The sequence below is a fragment of the Artemia sp. Qi Xiang Cuo genome, chromosome 12 (genome assembly GCF_049724085.1).
Source record: "Artemia sp. Qi Xiang Cuo chromosome 12, ASM4972408v1, whole genome shotgun sequence".
In the NCBI taxonomy this organism is placed as follows: Eukaryota; Metazoa; Arthropoda; class Branchiopoda; order Anostraca; family Artemiidae; genus Artemia; species Artemia sp. Qi Xiang Cuo.
In genome coordinates this window covers 10,716,088-10,734,312 of record NC_142805.1, presented here as the reverse complement: position 1 = coordinate 10,734,312, position 18,225 = coordinate 10,716,088, and the positions used below count along the sequence as shown (strand labels likewise).

At 34.0% G+C, this 18,225-nt stretch overlaps 1 protein-coding gene across 1 annotated transcript in view; it reads left to right on the top strand.

Moving 5' to 3' along the window:
• The window catches only part of Chc (clathrin heavy chain), a 119,204-nt gene that overhangs the window by 26,000 nt on the left and 74,979 nt on the right, over positions 1-18,225 (top strand). Inside the window, exons 4-8 of the mRNA XM_089098413.1 lie at positions 296-583; positions 3,352-3,528; positions 10,052-10,174; positions 15,702-15,890; positions 16,767-16,890. Coding sequence (XP_088954539.1) covers positions 296-583; positions 3,352-3,528; positions 10,052-10,174; positions 15,702-15,890; positions 16,767-16,890 — 901 coding nt within the window. The remainder of the gene's footprint in view (positions 1-295; positions 584-3,351; positions 3,529-10,051; positions 10,175-15,701; positions 15,891-16,766; positions 16,891-18,225) is intronic.

Genomic DNA, 18,225 nt, shown 5'->3' with positions numbered 1-18,225 from the left:
TATATATATATATATATATATATATATTATAATATATATATATATATATATATATATATAATATATATAATATATAATAATTAAAATATATAATAAATAAAATAAGATTCTAATAATATAGAATATCTATCGTATATTATATATCGAAAATGATGAATGTATTATATACATTGAACTCATGCAGTTGTGGAGTGTTTGTCCTTGACCATGGATGATTCTTTTGGGGAATTCCCCATCCATGATATTTTATTTTTCTGTAATTTAAAGAACCCCTTATATTTATTTTTATTTGTAGCTTCACATTATCGAAGTTGGGACGCCACCTACAGGGAATCAACCATTCCCAAAGAAAGCCGTGGATGTATTTTTTCCCCCAGAAGCAGCCAACGACTTCCCTGTTGCCATGCAGATTTCCCCTAAATATGATGTCATTTATTTAATAACTAAATATGGCTATATTCATTTGTACGACATCGAAACTGGAACCTGTATCTACATGAATAGAATTAGTTCTGAAACTATTTTCGTCACTGCTCAACATGAAGGTTCTTCTGGTATCATTGGTGTGAATAGGAAAGGACAGGTTTGCATGAATCTCTTTGTTGTATCTCAAAAAGGGTTATATATATTTTATAATATATATAAATTATAATTGGTACTTGCATAATATACCCACTACCACTCAAGAATTAAAGTTAGGTTAATCCTGATAAAACATACCTAAGTGTGATAAAAATAGAATACTTTACAAAAAAATTTGGCTAAATATTTGTACACTAGGGGGAAGCGGGGTAAAGTGAAGCGGGTCTGCATGAAAAATGTGTTAGGTACAATTATTCTGCATATTACGAAGCAAGAATTGTTTTCTGACTTCACACTGTCCAAATACTTTAACCCCCCCCCCTGATGTGCAAAATATAGCTCAAACTATATATTTTCGGTTTACTATAAGAAACCGGTTTACAGTGCGTCAATGCATGAACAACTTGATTGGTAGTAGGTACATCATACAAGTACCTTATGTTTAATTATGTATATAATTATACATTATTTGATTATTTGCTACAATATATATATATATATATATATATATATATATATATATATATATACAAAATAATGTGTTATATTAATATATATTGTAATTGTAATTGATATTTATTTATATAAATATAATTTATATTTATAATAGTATAATTTTTTTGAAAGGTGCTCGTAAAATGGTTTCTATCGAGGGTTTGAGAAATGTCTGATTTTTTTTTTTTTTTCAAAAGAATTTTAATTTTCAAATTTTTTACTTTCAAAATTTTATGTCTTCTTATGGGAAAGGGGGCTGAAGAATCATAAATAAGTATCAATTAATATTTTTGACTTAAACATTGCTATTCGTCATGTTTGACAAACAGGTCCTTGTAAGCAGCGCTTTAACAATTTTAGCCTAACTAAGAATTCTAATGGAGAGTTGTGATTTGCCGGGATAAATTGATCAGAGAGTAGAAGCTCAATTGATAATGCAAGTTTTTCTGGTTTCGTTATACAAGTAGTATTGGGATAGGAGTTCAGTAGATTCCATCATTTTCATATGCCTGTGTGGATGTAACATATTGCAAAAATACCGTATTAACATTTGTCGAGAATTAGAATTAATAATCCTATTGAAATTGGGTTTAAGGGGCTTTGTTGTGTGACCACCTGCATGAATGGCACTTGTGCCGGTAGTGGCGCAGTGGGTTTGAACTTAGCTTGATAATAAGCGACCCGGAGATCGAACCATGGTGTAGAAACACACTGCAGGGCCGTGTAGCAACACACTTACTTACTCTCATCCATCATCCTTTGATCATCCTCTATATGCTGAGGCTGGAAAAAGTGTATGGGAGCACAAGTCAATGCTATTTTTCTGACCATAATAAGAAAGAAAAACGGATAATAAGAATCCTTTATAATAGAAAAAAAAACGTCTTGTCTGTATAAAGGAGGGAGAATCTCCTCAGATTGGTTCGTAGGATATCGCCAGGTATGATTCACAATTAATAGCCTAAAAATGTAGTTCTTTTGTCTCCCCACCTGAACCGTTGAGGAGATTTGTGTGGGGTATATGAAGAAAATAAGGAACACAGCTCCTAGCCATGATTTCCTTTTTTACAAAATTTTAGTATTCCGACACTATTCAAAAGTGATTTGTACCAAACGCTGGGCTGGTAGACCATCCAACAAGGGTAAAGCATTATTTTGTAGGGACAAAAAAATAACACCATTCAGTCAGTGGCGTTTCCTTGCATTTTTCAGTTTAGCTAGTGTAATTGGCAAAATTAGTGTAGTTCGGAGCTCAGAGTTTTATTTAACAGTAACTACAATTTGGAATCACAATACTCTTATTCCCTCTTGAAAGACCCCATGGCCAAGGATACCTGGGGATACAAAAAATAATAATACTATATGAGCAAGAGCCAAAAAGAGATCAATTCCCAAACAGCATATGAGATTAGAAAGAGACCATACCTAAGGCCTGGGAGACTACCATATGTCATTTAGTAAACACTCAGGGGACATCAATTCAACAGAGAAAAAAGTGATTTAGCGAATTTTATGTAAACCCCCATCTAGCAGGGAATCTATCTTCTCCAAGTTTGGTTTAAAGGTCTCTTTATTCCAGAAAAGATGGGAAAAGCTGATATGAGAACATAACTTATTTTCAATAGAGATCCCCAGCCATCCCCTCTCTTCAACACAATTTCTGGTACCTCGCAATTTTTGCTTGTTTTCTGAGATTGTATCGAACAAAAGATCATTTGATTCAATGTTCATTAGATCTAATATCTGGAAATGTGGCACCTTTTAAAGCTACAAATTAGTATGTATATATATATATATATATATATATATATATATATATATATATATATATATATATATATATATAAATATTTATTAGAACTATTTGTGTGTACCAGGAAATATTGGATTGAGTTACTGGGAAACAAAACCATATTAAGAACTTGAAGCAAAAGTTTGGTTATTAAGCTTTTAACGTTATAATTTATCACGGACACCGCTAATGCCATGAAATTACGCGCGTTTTTTTTTTTTTTTTGGTTTTTATAAACTTATTGCAACGGAAGATGGGATCGCTCTTAAACTGGATCTACCAACGGAGAAAATATTTGGCCTAAAAAGTCCGTCGTTCCTGTTTACCTACATTTAAGTAATATATACATTAATGCAGCACCAAATACCATTTTATCCACCGAATATTTTATGAAATGTACGAATTATAAGATTTTATGAATTATACGAATTATAAGATTTTACGAATAATAAATGTCAAATTTATATTTTCTTTGCGCCTAGGTTTTATCCGTTACTGTAGATGAAGACAACATTGTTCCCTATGTGACAAATGTCTTGAATAATACGGATTTGGCTTTACGAATAGCGGTGCGTAACAACTTGCCTGGAGCAGAAGAACTTATTGTCAGGAAATTCAACAACCTCTATGCCTCTGGACAATATGCTGAAGCTGCTAAGGTAGGTTTCTTACTATTTAATTGTCGGCTTTATAATCAAGAGTAAATAAAATGTATTAAAATAAGTTAATATGTATTAAATTAATGTATTAAATTAATGTATTAAATTAAATGTATTAAATTAATAAAATAAAAATGATAAAGATTACAAAAAAAAATTTTGCTCGTAAGTTTTGATGCGTAACACTAAATTAATGAATCTTATATGTTTGGAATGAACATAAAAACTCAACTTTTTATATGTATATATTGATATCAAAATTCTGTTATTTATAGTTTCGGTTGCTATTTAGCCGAGTTGCTCCTTCCAGCTCGTTTCCATGAACTGTTTCACATGTTTAGATGCCTTGGAATCAGTTTTATGTTGTAGTTTTATTTATTATATTTGTATTTTATTTTGTTTCATTTTACTCTATCGATCACATTTTATATATACAAATAGTAGGACGATTGAAAAGTTTAAAAAATGGAGTACAACTTTTTCCAAAGTGCATAACACGAAATTCCACAAGCAAACAAAAAAAAAAGAAAAAATTACAAAAAACCTTTGAGTGAAAACCGGACATAAATAAGTTTGTTCTGAATATAGCATATTATTTACACCCCCTAATGCCAGCTCTTAAGAAATATGTGCTCACTATATTAATTTTCACAAACGGGGAAAATTAATAATAAGTAATAATTAATCTTGTTTTGCAAACACGGGGTATATTTCTCTATAAATAAGGAACATTGTTATTTCCTTGCGAAAATAAAACAATGGAAGGGAAGTTCGCTTTTTAATATGGAAGGGTAATACGATAATACATCTTTTTTTTCTGGTCAAAAACTAGAAATTTAAAGAAAAATCTTCTTTTAATGTATGTGCATTAGCCCCTTTTTAGCTCAACGTATCAGTAGAATTACAATCTGTACATTTTCTTATGTCCCAGAGCTATACGATTTCCTGTATACAATTATGTTCATAATATGCCCCTTTTTTAAGCAATTTTTTTTTAATTTGCTCAGAATTAGTTCTTGTGAACGTGCAGATCCGTAACAGATTATCCAAAGCAGAAATTTTAGCTTTAATTGAACCAAAACATACATTTAATATTAAATTACTCATATTTTTATTTAATTTTTAATATTTATCTAATTTTTTAAGTGTATAATTTTGTTTAAGTTAACTAAATTTGATTCTATTTAATTTAATTGCTCTTTTAATTTACTTTATTAAAATAAATTTTAATTACTTTATCTAAATAAATGAATGTTTTATTCAAATGCTATTTAATATATTTTAACTTAAATACTGTCAAAAAAGACACTGGAACTGTTCTGGAAATTCCCAGATTTCTTTTAGTGCTATTTTGACACTCCTAATGCTCGAAATAATTTTAAATCTTGTCCGTTTTTTGGAAAGCTATTTAACTTTTGTTCTAGAGAAATATTTTTGATTTAACCGCAAAATCGTTTAAGTGCATGGTAAAGCGCGAAGGCTTAAATTTAGCAACTGATGTTGCAAAATTGACAACCAATTAACAATTCAATTAATCAATTAACAAACACCCAAATTAGCAACCAATTAACAATAACAGTATGGTTGTATACACCAGTATCAATTCCAATTATGGGAGATGCAGGAAGAAGGGGATCATTAAATTCCCTTTAAAAGTACATTTGCCAATCAGGGACTCCTAACCCTAAACAAAGTTGGTTGGAAAATAAGACATGAACCTGTAGTTATACTTTTTGTTGTTCTCCAGTCTCTGTGGAAAGGACGGGGGGGGGGGGATATGGGCGTATTTTTATTGGCCTATTTACTATACTGGCTTGCAAACTTTACTGGTAAAGTTTAGTCAACAGTCGCAGTCATGGTGTCAGAGGGGTAACATTCTTGCCATCCTCATAAGCATATCATGTTTGATCAATTGAATGCTATCCTCATGAATGAATATCAATATTTTACTACCAAATCCGGTTAAGGTTTTCAGCCCTCCTTTCGGCAAATGTACTTGTAAAGAGATGTTTACGACCCCCTTCTTCCTAAATCTCCTCTTAAAAGGAATTGGTCGTGGCGTTTGTACCATACTGTTATGGCTAATGGGTACATCCGCTGCTAGATTTCTGTCTTCGCGACTTATCTGTTACCGTTCACTTCAAAATCAAAAGTAATTCTCTGGGAAAATAGTAAGTAGCTTTAAAGGAACAAAGCGACGTGATTTAAAATTATTTCCTCAATAAATATACACGTACCTATTTTAAAAAGAGAACTGGTCTCCCCATCCAAATCATGAATCAGCCAAAATATTTTGGTATTATATTCACTAAGCATTCAGCATCCGTCACTTAATTTCCCCCCCCCCAAAAAAAAAAAAAAATATATATATATATATATATATATATATATATATATATATATATATATATATATATATATATATATATATATATATATACCCCAATAACAAATACAATATGTGGACAACGGGGAAAATTGCATAACTTAGAGCCCTTTTTCCAGCTACTGGGGGCAGTGGCGTTAACACGTGCATAGTTATTTGGCCTTACAACTATGCTGAATCAAATAGCTATTTCAAAATTTTTATTGGGTCTTTAGGGAAAAAGGGCGTGCGAGAGGGGCTAGTTGCCCTCCAATAATTTTGGTCACTTAAAAAGAACACTAGAACTTGAATTTCTGGTCGAATAAGCCCTCTCCCGATCTTCTAGGACCATTCGTTCGATATCATTCAATAGCTAGGACCATCGAAAAAAAAAACAATAAATAAACACCTATCTGTGATCTTTCCCCTGGCGAAAATACAAAATTCCACATTTTTGTAGATAGGAGTTTGAAACCTCTTCAACATGGTTTTCTGATTCTGCTAAAAGTGATGGTGCGATTTCCATTAATATTGCTGGTCTTTTGGGGGATTTCTCCCCCTGCTTCGAAAATTAGACAAATTTTCTTAAGTTCGTACCTTTTTATGGGTAACATAAACCTTAACAAATTTTATATATTTGGAATCATGATAAAAATCCAATTCTTTTGATGTATCTACTGTTATAAAAATTCTTTTTTTTTAGAGTTTCGGTTACGATTGGGCCGAGTCGCTCCTTAGATATAATCCATTGCCACGAACAGGTCGACTACCTGATAAAATCTTATACCTGATTGAATATACCTGATACCTGATAAAATCTTATAATGATTGAATATACCTGATACCTGATAAAATCTTATACCTGATTGAATATACCTGATACCTGATAAAATCTTATACCTGATTGAATATACCTGATACCTGATAAAATCTTATACCTGATTGAATATACCTGATACCTGATAAAATCTACCTGATAGAATATACCTGATAAAAACCTTATCCTGATAAGGCTTATACCTAATAAAATCCATAGACAACTGTAAAGGGAGAAGAAAAGCTGAAACAGGATTGAAATTTGAGTACTATCCAGATAGAAATTGTTTAATGGGAGACAGAAATCTTATACCTACCCATAAAATCTTATTAACATAAGGTTTATACCTAATAAAGCTTATGCCTGATCAAATCAATGGACAACTAAAAAGAATGAAGAAAAGCTAAAATAGGATTAGAATTCGAGTACTATCCAGATAGAAATTATTTATTGGGAGACTGAAATAAGGTTTTAAAATATATATCCTTAAATAGCACTGATACCCTAATCTGAGGCGCAGCAACTTCAAAAGCTGAGCCCTAAACTCTGTATATTTACATTTTAAGACATTGTAGATAGAAAATAAATCATAGCTTATGATAACACATTGTGTGAACAGATCATGATGTCATGCCAGATGATTAAATCATCCTCTAATTATGACGTCTCTAGTATAATCAAGCCAAGGGACAGAAAGTTTACAATACAGGGGTTTCGGACAAGGCGGTTCTAATGGTGTACTTTTTGTTTTGATCTGACTCCTTTTTTAGGAACTATGGGTTTTTATATTTCTTAACATTGGACGTGATCGTCTCTTACTAGGTTGCTAGCTACCGCTGCAACCCGGATATAAGCTTGCTCAAATCGGAATCATACAAGTGTGAATTTGATCACAGAGAAAAATGGAACTTGTGATAAAAGCTTCCGGGTTTGTAGGTATTCCTACTGCAGTTATTGCTGGTGCAGCCCTCTGGGAGGCAAGCAAAACCTACTGGGAAAAGTCATTAAACGAGCCAACGAATAAAAAGGAGAATGATATAAAAATAGAAGAAAAAGTGAGGAATGACGACAGCTGTGAAGACCTCTGGTGGGCAAACAGCTACTGGAAAAAGTTAGCAAACGCGCCAAAAACAAAAAGGAAAATGATGAAAAGATAGACGGAAAAGTGAGGAATGCTGACAGCTGCAAAGACCTCTGGTGGGCAAACAGCTACCAAAAAAAATCAGCAAAAGTGCCAAAAAACAAAAAGGAGAATGATGAAAAGATAGACGGAAAAGTGAGGAATGCTGACAGCTGCAAAGACCTCTGGTGGGCAAACAGCTACTGGAAAAAGTTAGAAAACGCGCCAAAAACAAAAAGGAGAATGATGTAAAGATAGACGGAAAAGTGAGGAATGCTGACAGCTGCAAAGACCTCTGGTGGGCAAACAGCTACTGGAAAAAGTTAGCAAACGCGCCAAAAACAAAAAGGAGAATGATGTAAAGATAGACGGAAAAGTGAGGAATGCTGACAGCTGCAAAGACCTCTGGTGGGCAAACAGCTACTGGAAAAAGTTAGCAAACGCGCCAAAAACAAAAAGGAGAATGATGAAAAGATAGACGGAAAAGTGAGGAATGCTGACAGCTGCAAAGACCTCTGGTGGGCAAACAGCTACTGGAAACAGTCAGCAAACGCGCCAAAAAAACGAAAAGGAGAATGATGAAAAATTAGAAGAAAAGGTGCTTCTGAAGACACTGTTTTGGTGGGCTCTGGAAGATTTCTTCTTGGCCTTCACAACCTGATTTCCGTATTCTCCCATTAACTGCTCACTTTTGATGTTTAAATATGCAGTTTTATTTTAGTCCAAAAAAGGTTTTTGAATATTTCTGGATCTTGAAGAGGAAGCGTTGTGAAATATTGTTGGTTTTCATATCCATCCTTATCTGGTGTTTGTGCTTCATTTGTGTTGCAGTCAGATCCTAAAAGTCGCTTGGATTGTTCAAGCGAATAACCAAGAATTTTGGATTTTCCACTGCTGTTCTGGGTAGGTTTCTGAATTGCTCTGGGCTATTTGCCCTGCTCCAATACAATACAAACTGATACTGGACAGCGTCAGCAAACATGCCAACAAATAAAAGGAGAATGATAACAAAATGGAAGAAAAAGTGAAGATTGATGACAGCTATGACGACCTCTGGTGTGTCTTCAGAGATGAGCCTTCTTTACTTTTTTTTTTTTTTTTTAATTTTGTTTGTAAGGTTTTTCAGAATTTGATTGTTTGTAAGGGACATATTTGCAGCAAACTGTCCTGGTCACAAAATCGCGGTTAAGAACAAAGACCAGGTTTTCTTCAAATATTCCCCTACAGACAATCAGATAAGGCTTCACTATTCCGTAAAGTTTAACGGTGAATTTAACGCAAAATTAAAAAGCGAATTAAAAATGCAAAAAAGAGTTAACCCTTGGTCTGAGTTACGTATTTCACTAGAGTTAGGTATGGTTGAAAAGGCACTGCCTCCCTGATCTTCCCTTTGAGAATAGCCTAGCGAACAGATTTGAGTGACTTATCTAAGGAGTTATCATCAAAATGTTTGAACTATCATTGTTTGAACCTCAAGTTGGAACTATCACATGGGCGTAGGCAGCATATTGTCTAGGGGGGGAGGCAGTTAAGAGTGTGATGGAGGGCCTTCTAGCAACTGATTTTACAACCAACTGCTTTTTCAGCCATATATAATTTAAACTTTAAGGTCTAGGGGGGGGGGGGCAGCTGCCCTCCTGCCCCCTCCCTACGCCCATGAACTATCATGATTATTTTCTTTATGTAATTAAATATTTAAATAATTTACTATACTATATTGTTTATTTCTGATATTATACTATTACTATATTATGTATTTTATTTTGTATAATTTACATTACCTTTTTTCGCATCGTAAGTTCTACAGCTTATGTCCAACAGCTTCAATTAACTTTTCTAGCAAAAAACTGGTCTGCAATGCTGTTCATTTTCCAACATGATTCATAGTTTGACAAATCTAGCCAGTCGCCTGGGACATGGTTTTTGTAAAAAAAAAAAAAATAACACAACCCTACCACTAAAAAAAAAAAAACAATCATCAAAACAAAAAAAACAATATGGAGACACCCTGTCCTTGTATTCCTGAAATACGCTTTACGATTATGATTATTAGCCCCTAGTCTTGACAATTGCCGTTGTTTTCCAATATTTCTTGGTATAGATTGGAAAAAATTTATTTAAAAACCTGGTTTAAGGAATAATAAAAAATAATAGTGATTCAGAATAATTCTACTGTAATAAATTGCATAATTTTTTAAACTATATTGAGAAAACTTTTTAGGTGGCTGCCAATGCACCGAGAGGACTTCTCCGTACCCCTGGAACTATCCAGAAATTTCAGCAAGTCACTGCGGGACCTGGGCAATCACCTCTTTTACAATATTTTGGAATTCTACTCGATCAGGTATGAAAAATGTACTCCTAGAGAATTTCTGAAATAAAAAAAAGTAATAAAGAAACAACAATTAAAGTCTCAAAAACAAGGACAAAAGTCAAAGTTTTTTATAATGTTTAGAATAGTTTAAAAAATATAACTTCGCCTTTATCAGTTTCTGTTACTTTAAGTTCCACCTAAAAGTAGTTAAAGTAATCAGGCTTTTCTTCTTTTCTTTTCTTTTCTATTCTTCTATTTCTTTTCTATTCTTCTATTCTTCTTTTCTTTTGTATGCTCCTTTTTGTTCATTATATATACTCGTACCAAGTACAATAGCAAGTATAATGTATGTCCTATAGTGATGAACGAAAGATGTATGAAAAATGAACGCAGTGAACGTGAGAAAGATGAACGCAAAAGTGTTAATTTGAAATTTTTTTCTGGACACAAAGAGAAAAAGTGAGAAAGATGAACGCAGAGCTGTATGCAAAATGAACTTGTAGAGAATATTTTGAAATCAAAAGAGATGTTCGTTGATGGGAAAAGAAACTTGTGCTCTTGGCTCGTAAGTTCTAACTGGCCCAACGCAATCAACGCTAATTTGCAAGGTGTTGCCGAGTCCTGTTTGTTGATGATAAAACTTCTTCAGAAGACGAAAAATCTCAACTAGCCGATTTTCTTTCAAAATAAGTCTTAAGGCTGTATCCAGGGGGGGGGGATTGGGTGGTTTGAACCCCCTCCCACGAAATCTTTTTCCGACTCGTAAAAACGTAACAAAATGAATATAAACAAAACTTTGATGCGTTTTTTTTTTTAAGTTTTATTTTATCAAAATTTTATTTTTCATTTGGACCAGCTTTCACTTTTCTTCCCAATTTTATCTAAAACCTAAAAAGTACATGTAAAGAGTAGAATATCCAGAAAAAGTCTGATTAGACTAGAAAAAAGAAAGACAAAATACACAATAAAAAATAATCATGAAAGAACAATTAATAAGTCTCAAGAACAAGACAAAAAATCAAAGGTTTTTTTTATACTGGTTAGAATTAGCTTAAAAAGATAACTTCTCCTATAGAAGTTCATGTTTCTTTAAGTTCCGTTTACAAGCAGTAAAAGTAATCAAACTTTCAATCAAATTCTTCTTTTTTTTGTATGCTTTTTTTTTTCATTATACATACACGTGCTAGGTGCAGTCGCAAGTGTATCATCGACTAGCTGAATAAAAATGCCTTGTAGTAGGGCAGTGGATTTGATCTCAGCTTGGTAAAGCGGGACGCAGAGTTTGAATTCAGCTGTAGCAACACACAGTAGGACTCGGAATCTGATTCCGGTGATGATATTACACGAAAGAGTCTCCGTATTAATCCAAACAAGAAGAATAATGCCGTATCTTACTCCCAGATTTGCGCCGTTTGTGCCTTCTAAAGTTATCATATAATTTTATATGATAATACGTGAATATAATTATTGATTATACTTCTGTGTCTGTCGTGGGAGCCGGCATTTCCCCCTGGAAAATTTCTCTCTCCAATGAAAAGCCCCCCACACGCAAAATTGAGCAGCCACAGATAAAATGCAAAATAGGTACCTCAAAATGTTGGTCAGATGTCTTAAGGGGTTACAAAGGGACCAGATATCAAAAACAGTTTTAAGACAGGGACTGATTGGTGTCTAATCACTTTCGACTTATAAAAATAGAACCTAAACTCTCAATTTCTGATCAAATGAGCATCCTCCAAAGGTCTAGGAAAGCTTAAACCTGCCTGTCGTCCTGACAAAAATCTTAGAAACAATTTTATGAACTAACATGTTTTCTAAAATAATTTCTAAATTTTTCTAGCAATTTCAGACGCTTTTGGTGTAAATTGTCGATTGATTTTGAGTGCGAGATGAATAGAAGTCGAAGATTTTAAATAAAACTTCGTTAAATTCCGGTATTTCGACATATTTGCGTGTTTTTTTTTGCATTCCGCAATTGTTTAGTTATTAATTATTATACAGTTTTTAATTCACTCTAAGTCTATTCTCGATTTTAAAATTTGAAGGCACTTTCATAGTAGAAAATATTTTCCCAAAAAATAATTATGAAGAATTTTTTTTTCTTTGTCAACTACTATGTTTCTGCCATCTACTATTTTCAGCAACTGTTGGGACAATTGAAACGCATTGAACCCGTTATGATGTGTTGTTTTCGATGGAAATTTGCGGGGAGGGGTTTGTAATCACCGTTCCTAAATGAAAAGTGAATAAGATGACTTTTTATTTTAGTCGTTCTAAAGGAATTAGACTTGTTTAATGTATGGCAATTGGAGATCTTAATTTTTCAATTACTTTAATTAACTCATTTTTAAGGTGTTTTAATGAAATGCTTCCCCTGTCTACTTTATTTCTTATTTTATTTATGACTTATACAAGGGCGTATCCAGGGACGAATAGGGAGTTTGACTCCCCCCCCCCCCGAAATGTTTTTCCAACTTAAAAAACGTAATAAAAATGTATAAAACAAAATCCTGGATACTACCTTGGATTCAGGTATTTCCTATTTTGATTTCAACTTGAGTTTGAATAAAGTTAGTATTGCTAACCTTATTCTAAAATAAATTTAGTTCGAGTTTAAGCTCGAACTTGAACTTAGGTATTTCCTAAGGATTTATTTCAAAACAACTAATCGCGCGCTCAAATGGGAGAATTTCCATTCTCGTCAAATAAATATGTATTTACTGGTTAAAATCATCAACAAAATTAAAAAAAGAGACTAAATAATAATTAATTAATTGTACTTATTAAAAACAACACGGTCAGTAGCTCAAAAATGGCTCACAAAACCATAAGGAATCATTTGCCAAAAACTAGCTCATAATTTTAAGTATTTTGAAAACAAGAATCTGGAGGAAAAAACGCGTTGTAGGTCTGTGACAAGTATTACACCTTCATTAGTCGCAAACGGGTTAAAATAAATCCCTACATGTGTTTAAAAGTTTATTGCCTTCTGCGCTCAAGTGGATTAAGAAACCGGTTCTATCCAACAACCACTACTATTTGTTCTATACCACTCGACCAACGAGGGTGTAAAAGACTTCCTATAGCTGCCATGGGTAGACTCCACATGGCAAAGTACATGACTTTTTTCTTAGATTTACGGTAATTTTAGGGGCGTAATTTTAGGGAATGTGAGATATTGAAGTTGTCTTTGACCTGCCATAATTTTTTATGGATTTTTTTTGTAGTTTGTAAGCTTGTTTATTGTGTAAAAAACTTTATTTTGTCTAGGATTACCTCTTGTATCTATCGTACAAGTTTGTATATTTATCTACAATACTTATAATCTGTGTCTATACTAATTGTCTATGATTTATCTATATCCAGATTTTTCCTCTAGGATGGTCCTTAAGAACAATATTAAGGAGTGGCATTCTTCCAAGGGAGTGGCATCTTTAGGTCCTTGAGAGTACTGTTAGGGAGTGGCTTCTTTAGGTCCTTGAGACCAATATTAGGGAACGGCTTCTTTTGGTCCTTGAGACTAATATTAGGGAATGGTATTCTTTAGATCCTTGAGACCAATATTAGGGAGTGTCATTCTTCCAAAGGAGTGGCTTCTTTAGGTTCTTGAGACCAATATTAGGGAGTGGCATTCTTCCAAGGGAGTGACTTCTTTAGGTCCTTGAGACCAATATTAGGGAATGGCATTCTTTGAAGGGAGTGACTTCTTTAGGTCCTTGAGACCAATATTAGGGAGTGGCACTCTTCTAAGGGAGTGGCTTCTTTAGGTCTTTGAGACCAATTTTAGGGAATTGCATTCTTCCAAGGGAGTGACTTTTTTAGGTCTTTGAGACCAATTTTAGGGAATTGCATTCTCCCAAGGGAGTGGCTCCTTTAAATCCTTGAGACTAATATTAGGGATTGGCTTCTTCAGGTCATTGATACCAATATTAGGTCGTGGCAATTTTCCAAATACCCTATTCTATTCGCAACTAATGTAAACTCCTCGCCTTAGCGAACTCTACTCCAAGGCATAAACCATTTTCTGTGTGTTTGCACCTGTTGGTCTCTGATGGTTAATCGAGCCAATAAGTTACAGTGACAAAGGGTGATAAACGGAATGTGTAAATGAAGCTATGAGTAATACAACTTATTTCGTCCGAGCAATTGAAGGAACTAAACATAAAACGAAAAGAAAAGTTAGTAAACCAAAAAAGGAATTGATAATGTTTATTTAAGTAATGATTTGTGATTTAGTAAAAATAAAAAGAACAGTTAATTTGATAAGTAATGAGGCCCGTCTTGTGTGCACGCCTAATATGCTTCTTACTTGGTTTGTAATTTAGACCATAAGTTCTGCATGACCTTTCTAGAGTTTGATTTTCTATTTTTTGTAATTTGTTCCGATTAGTTGTTCATAAGCTAGTTTTTCTCTCATAAACGTTGTTGCTATTTGTTTTTTTTTTTGTTAGTGGTTAGGGCACGTTCTGCGGATGAAAGATGACAAATTGCCAAAGATTGTCCTTTTTGGTCAACCGTCTAGGGCCTTAAAGCAGGTTACACCCTGTTGAGGTGGGAGGATGTCGTAAGGAAAGATTTAAGGGAAATGGGGACTTCCTGGGAGAGTGTAAAGAGGGAGGCTTTGAATAGACTGGGATAGAGGAGGAGTGTGCGTAGCTGTTTTTGCCTGAGGCGGCTGGGTGCCGCAGTGAGCTGCTAGTAGTAGTAGTAGTTTTTTGTTAATGGAGTCCACCCTCTTCTCGTTTAACTTTTGTTTTCCAAGAATGCATTTTGTTAGCGTCAAAGTACGTTTAGAGGACACATAAGCTGGAAGTTCCCTTTTTATTAATGTTTTTGTCAATATTGAGCCATCCTAGTCGAATGGTTAGGGCGCTAGACTTGAAATCTTTCATCCAAGAAGACAGGGGCTTGGGTCTTGGTGTCGCTGGTTATTATATATACCCTATACCCTATATACCCTATATATAGGGAGGGTGTGTCAAATCACAGGATAGCTTACCACAACCCCCCATTGCGCTTCTTGGCTGAAGGGCCATGAAACGGACATCAGCACCGCCGGTAGGGATTGGAAAGAACAATGTCGTATTCATTACCTGTTTTTTTAGTCAATAGGCTGTACCTGTCAATATATATGACTATTGTTTGACATTTTAGTTTAGCCGCAATCTGTGTATTGAATTGGAATATGGATTTAACACAGCTAAAATTATATGCAAATGATTTGTAAAAATTAATTTAAGAACTTTCAAACGTCCATTAAGTTATAAGTTGCAGCTTCTGCAGCTATATACAGCTGTTAGCAACAGCTGAACCAGGTCCTCATTGGTCCCTGTTTTGGTGCCAGGAAGGTCCCTAAAGTTTTTTGTTAAGACTTCTTGCATTATCTACACTCATAAATCCCTCCCCTATCTACCCTCAAATAATTATCAATACATCTATATACATCGTTTGTGTGTGTTGCTGCCTCTTTGATTATGCGTAGTATTGTGGAAGCATGGGCTAAATCGTTGCTTTGATTTGTACATTAAGACTATAATTTCTTCTTTGTGTCTTTAAGGGTCAACTCAACAGGCATGAATCTCTTGAACTTTGTCGACCAGTTCTCATTCAACAACGAAAGCAGCTTATTGAAAAATGGCTCAAGGAAGAGAAACTCGAGTGCTCCGAAGAGCTCGGAGACTTGGTCAAACAATCTGATGCAACTCTGGCTTTGTCTGTATACCTCAGAGCTAATATTCCTATGAAGGTTAGTAGGATCTGTGGGCTTGACATTTCTTCGTTTGTATTGATAATTTTAATAATAATGTTAATGATTTTAATAATAGTTAATTATGCTAATAAATTTTGCGTTTCCTAGTTAATTTGAGACACTTTGAGTGGCTCAAATTAAGTAGGTGCTATTTTAAATTGAATAAGGATTAAAAACGGGTGGACTTTTTCAATATGACAGCGAAAAATAAATTACAAAATTAAAGTTTAAAATTGAAAAAAATTGATTTAGGGGAGGGGGCTCTTGTCCCTCCTTTTGCTTACGTCCCTGATTTACAACACAACGGATTCAATGAAAACCGAGTTGAAGCACCTTTATATGGAAGTTTCTTACTTGGGTATTCTATAGTGACGAGGTTAATTTTTTCCGTTTTTCTGTCGAGGGGTGGGGCTATTATTTTTTTTCGTGGGTCGTGGTAGTAACTAAAGTTTCATTGTAACAAAAAATTTTTTTTTATTATTCTCAGTCTGACGTTTTTTCCACAGATGCTCGATTTCCTTTTTTATTAGATTCTCTTGACTCCATCTGCTGCTATCACTGGTCTACACATTAGTTTGCGCCCCCCTCTGAGGTAAAAAGAGTGCACTTAATATGAAAAAAGTACAAGTTGGCAACCCTTTTCCTTGGGTTAAATGTTCTTTTGAGGAATATGCCAACTGCTGACATTTAAAGAAAACAAACCTGACATTCAAAAAGAGTGATTTTCACTTTTCTGTATCCACTAAAAAAGAATGGATTTAACACAGAAAGTGTGCAAGTTGGCAACCCTGATCTAGGCTACCCTAGCTGGCTCTGGGTGTTGTAGTTAAAGGATATTTATTAATATTTATTTAATTTCATGTTTTATTCCAGGTTATTCAGTGTTTTGCTGAGACTGGTCAGTATCAGAAAATTGTATTGTATGCAAAGAAGGTTGGCTATACACCCGATTACGTTTTCCTTTTGCGTAGTGTCATGAGAGCAAATCCTGAACAAGGTAACTTGTACCTTTTAATATGAGAATATTGATATATCAGACCTACTATAGATCAGACCGAGAACAGATCAGATCTGACCGAAAATAGATCAGGTCAGATCTAGAACAGGTCGGATCAGACCGAGAACAGATCAGATCAAACCGAGAAAAAAGTAAAATTGAGGATATTAATATACAGATCGGACATAATAGGTCTCACTCCGCTAGTTCTTACCTAATCTTGTAGTTTCTTGGCACTTCTAGTTGGCCTAGAAAAAATAAGGTATCTTCTTTTCAAAGATTGGCTTATAAATATAATATAGATGATTATAAGACATGCTTATAGATAAATAAAAAAATACCTTAGAATATGTTTAGAAAAAATAACAAAGAAATCTAAGTAACAAGTGCTGCTTCACAAGCAGGTCAGCCTGTTTGAATAAAAGGAAATATCTGACAACATGAGGATAAATGCTGTACAAAGAAGTCACAGTATTTTCCTGTTGTCGTGGTGAAGTCTTCTTCACATCAAAGTGTTCACTTGCATTCTAACTTGTTAGTGTAGTATTTAGCTTGCAGTTTGTCTTGGAGGATATACTGAATAGGGTTGAACCATATTGTTAATACAGAGTCACGTTTGACACATTACTACTAAGTTCTCTTCGCTTCAGTAGCTCTAAGATAGCAGTTGCATATGAAAACTACCCTAGTATATACCCAAAGCATACCCAAAATAATATGAGCACAGAAACAATATCCAGGTAAAACAAGACGCCACTGCTACTACAAGGTTAAAATACTAAGTTAAATTCCTAAAATTGGTACTTGTTAATTATACGGAAGACACTCAAGAACTGTGTAAATATCAGAAAACCAGTTTCATAGCCACAGAGACAAGTGACGGATGATACAATGCTTTGGACTTTGGTATAATTTGGGCTATATATTTGCACATTAAGGGGGGGGGGGTAGGCTAGCTGTCCAAATACTTTACCCCCCTCCTCTTGTGCAAATATATAGCCCAAATTGTATAATTATATAAGGTTTATATAACTAAAGTTTATATAACTGCAATTCTTTCACACTTCTTTTTCATTTGACTAACTTGGATTCTTTATTTTTTTTTTTTAGCTTAGTTACTTTGTTACTATGCTCACTATGCAATGCACCTTGAAATCGGTGCGCGAAACTATGTCTAATCAAATAAACTAAAGGTTATATGAAGGTTGTATCTCATTAGGATTAACCTAACTTCATATATTGGGTGTGTTCCGTATATTAAACAAGTACCCTAAAATAATATTGCCCTGAAACTCCTCTGACAAACAGCTAGTATACCTTTCCTTCTCTTTCTTT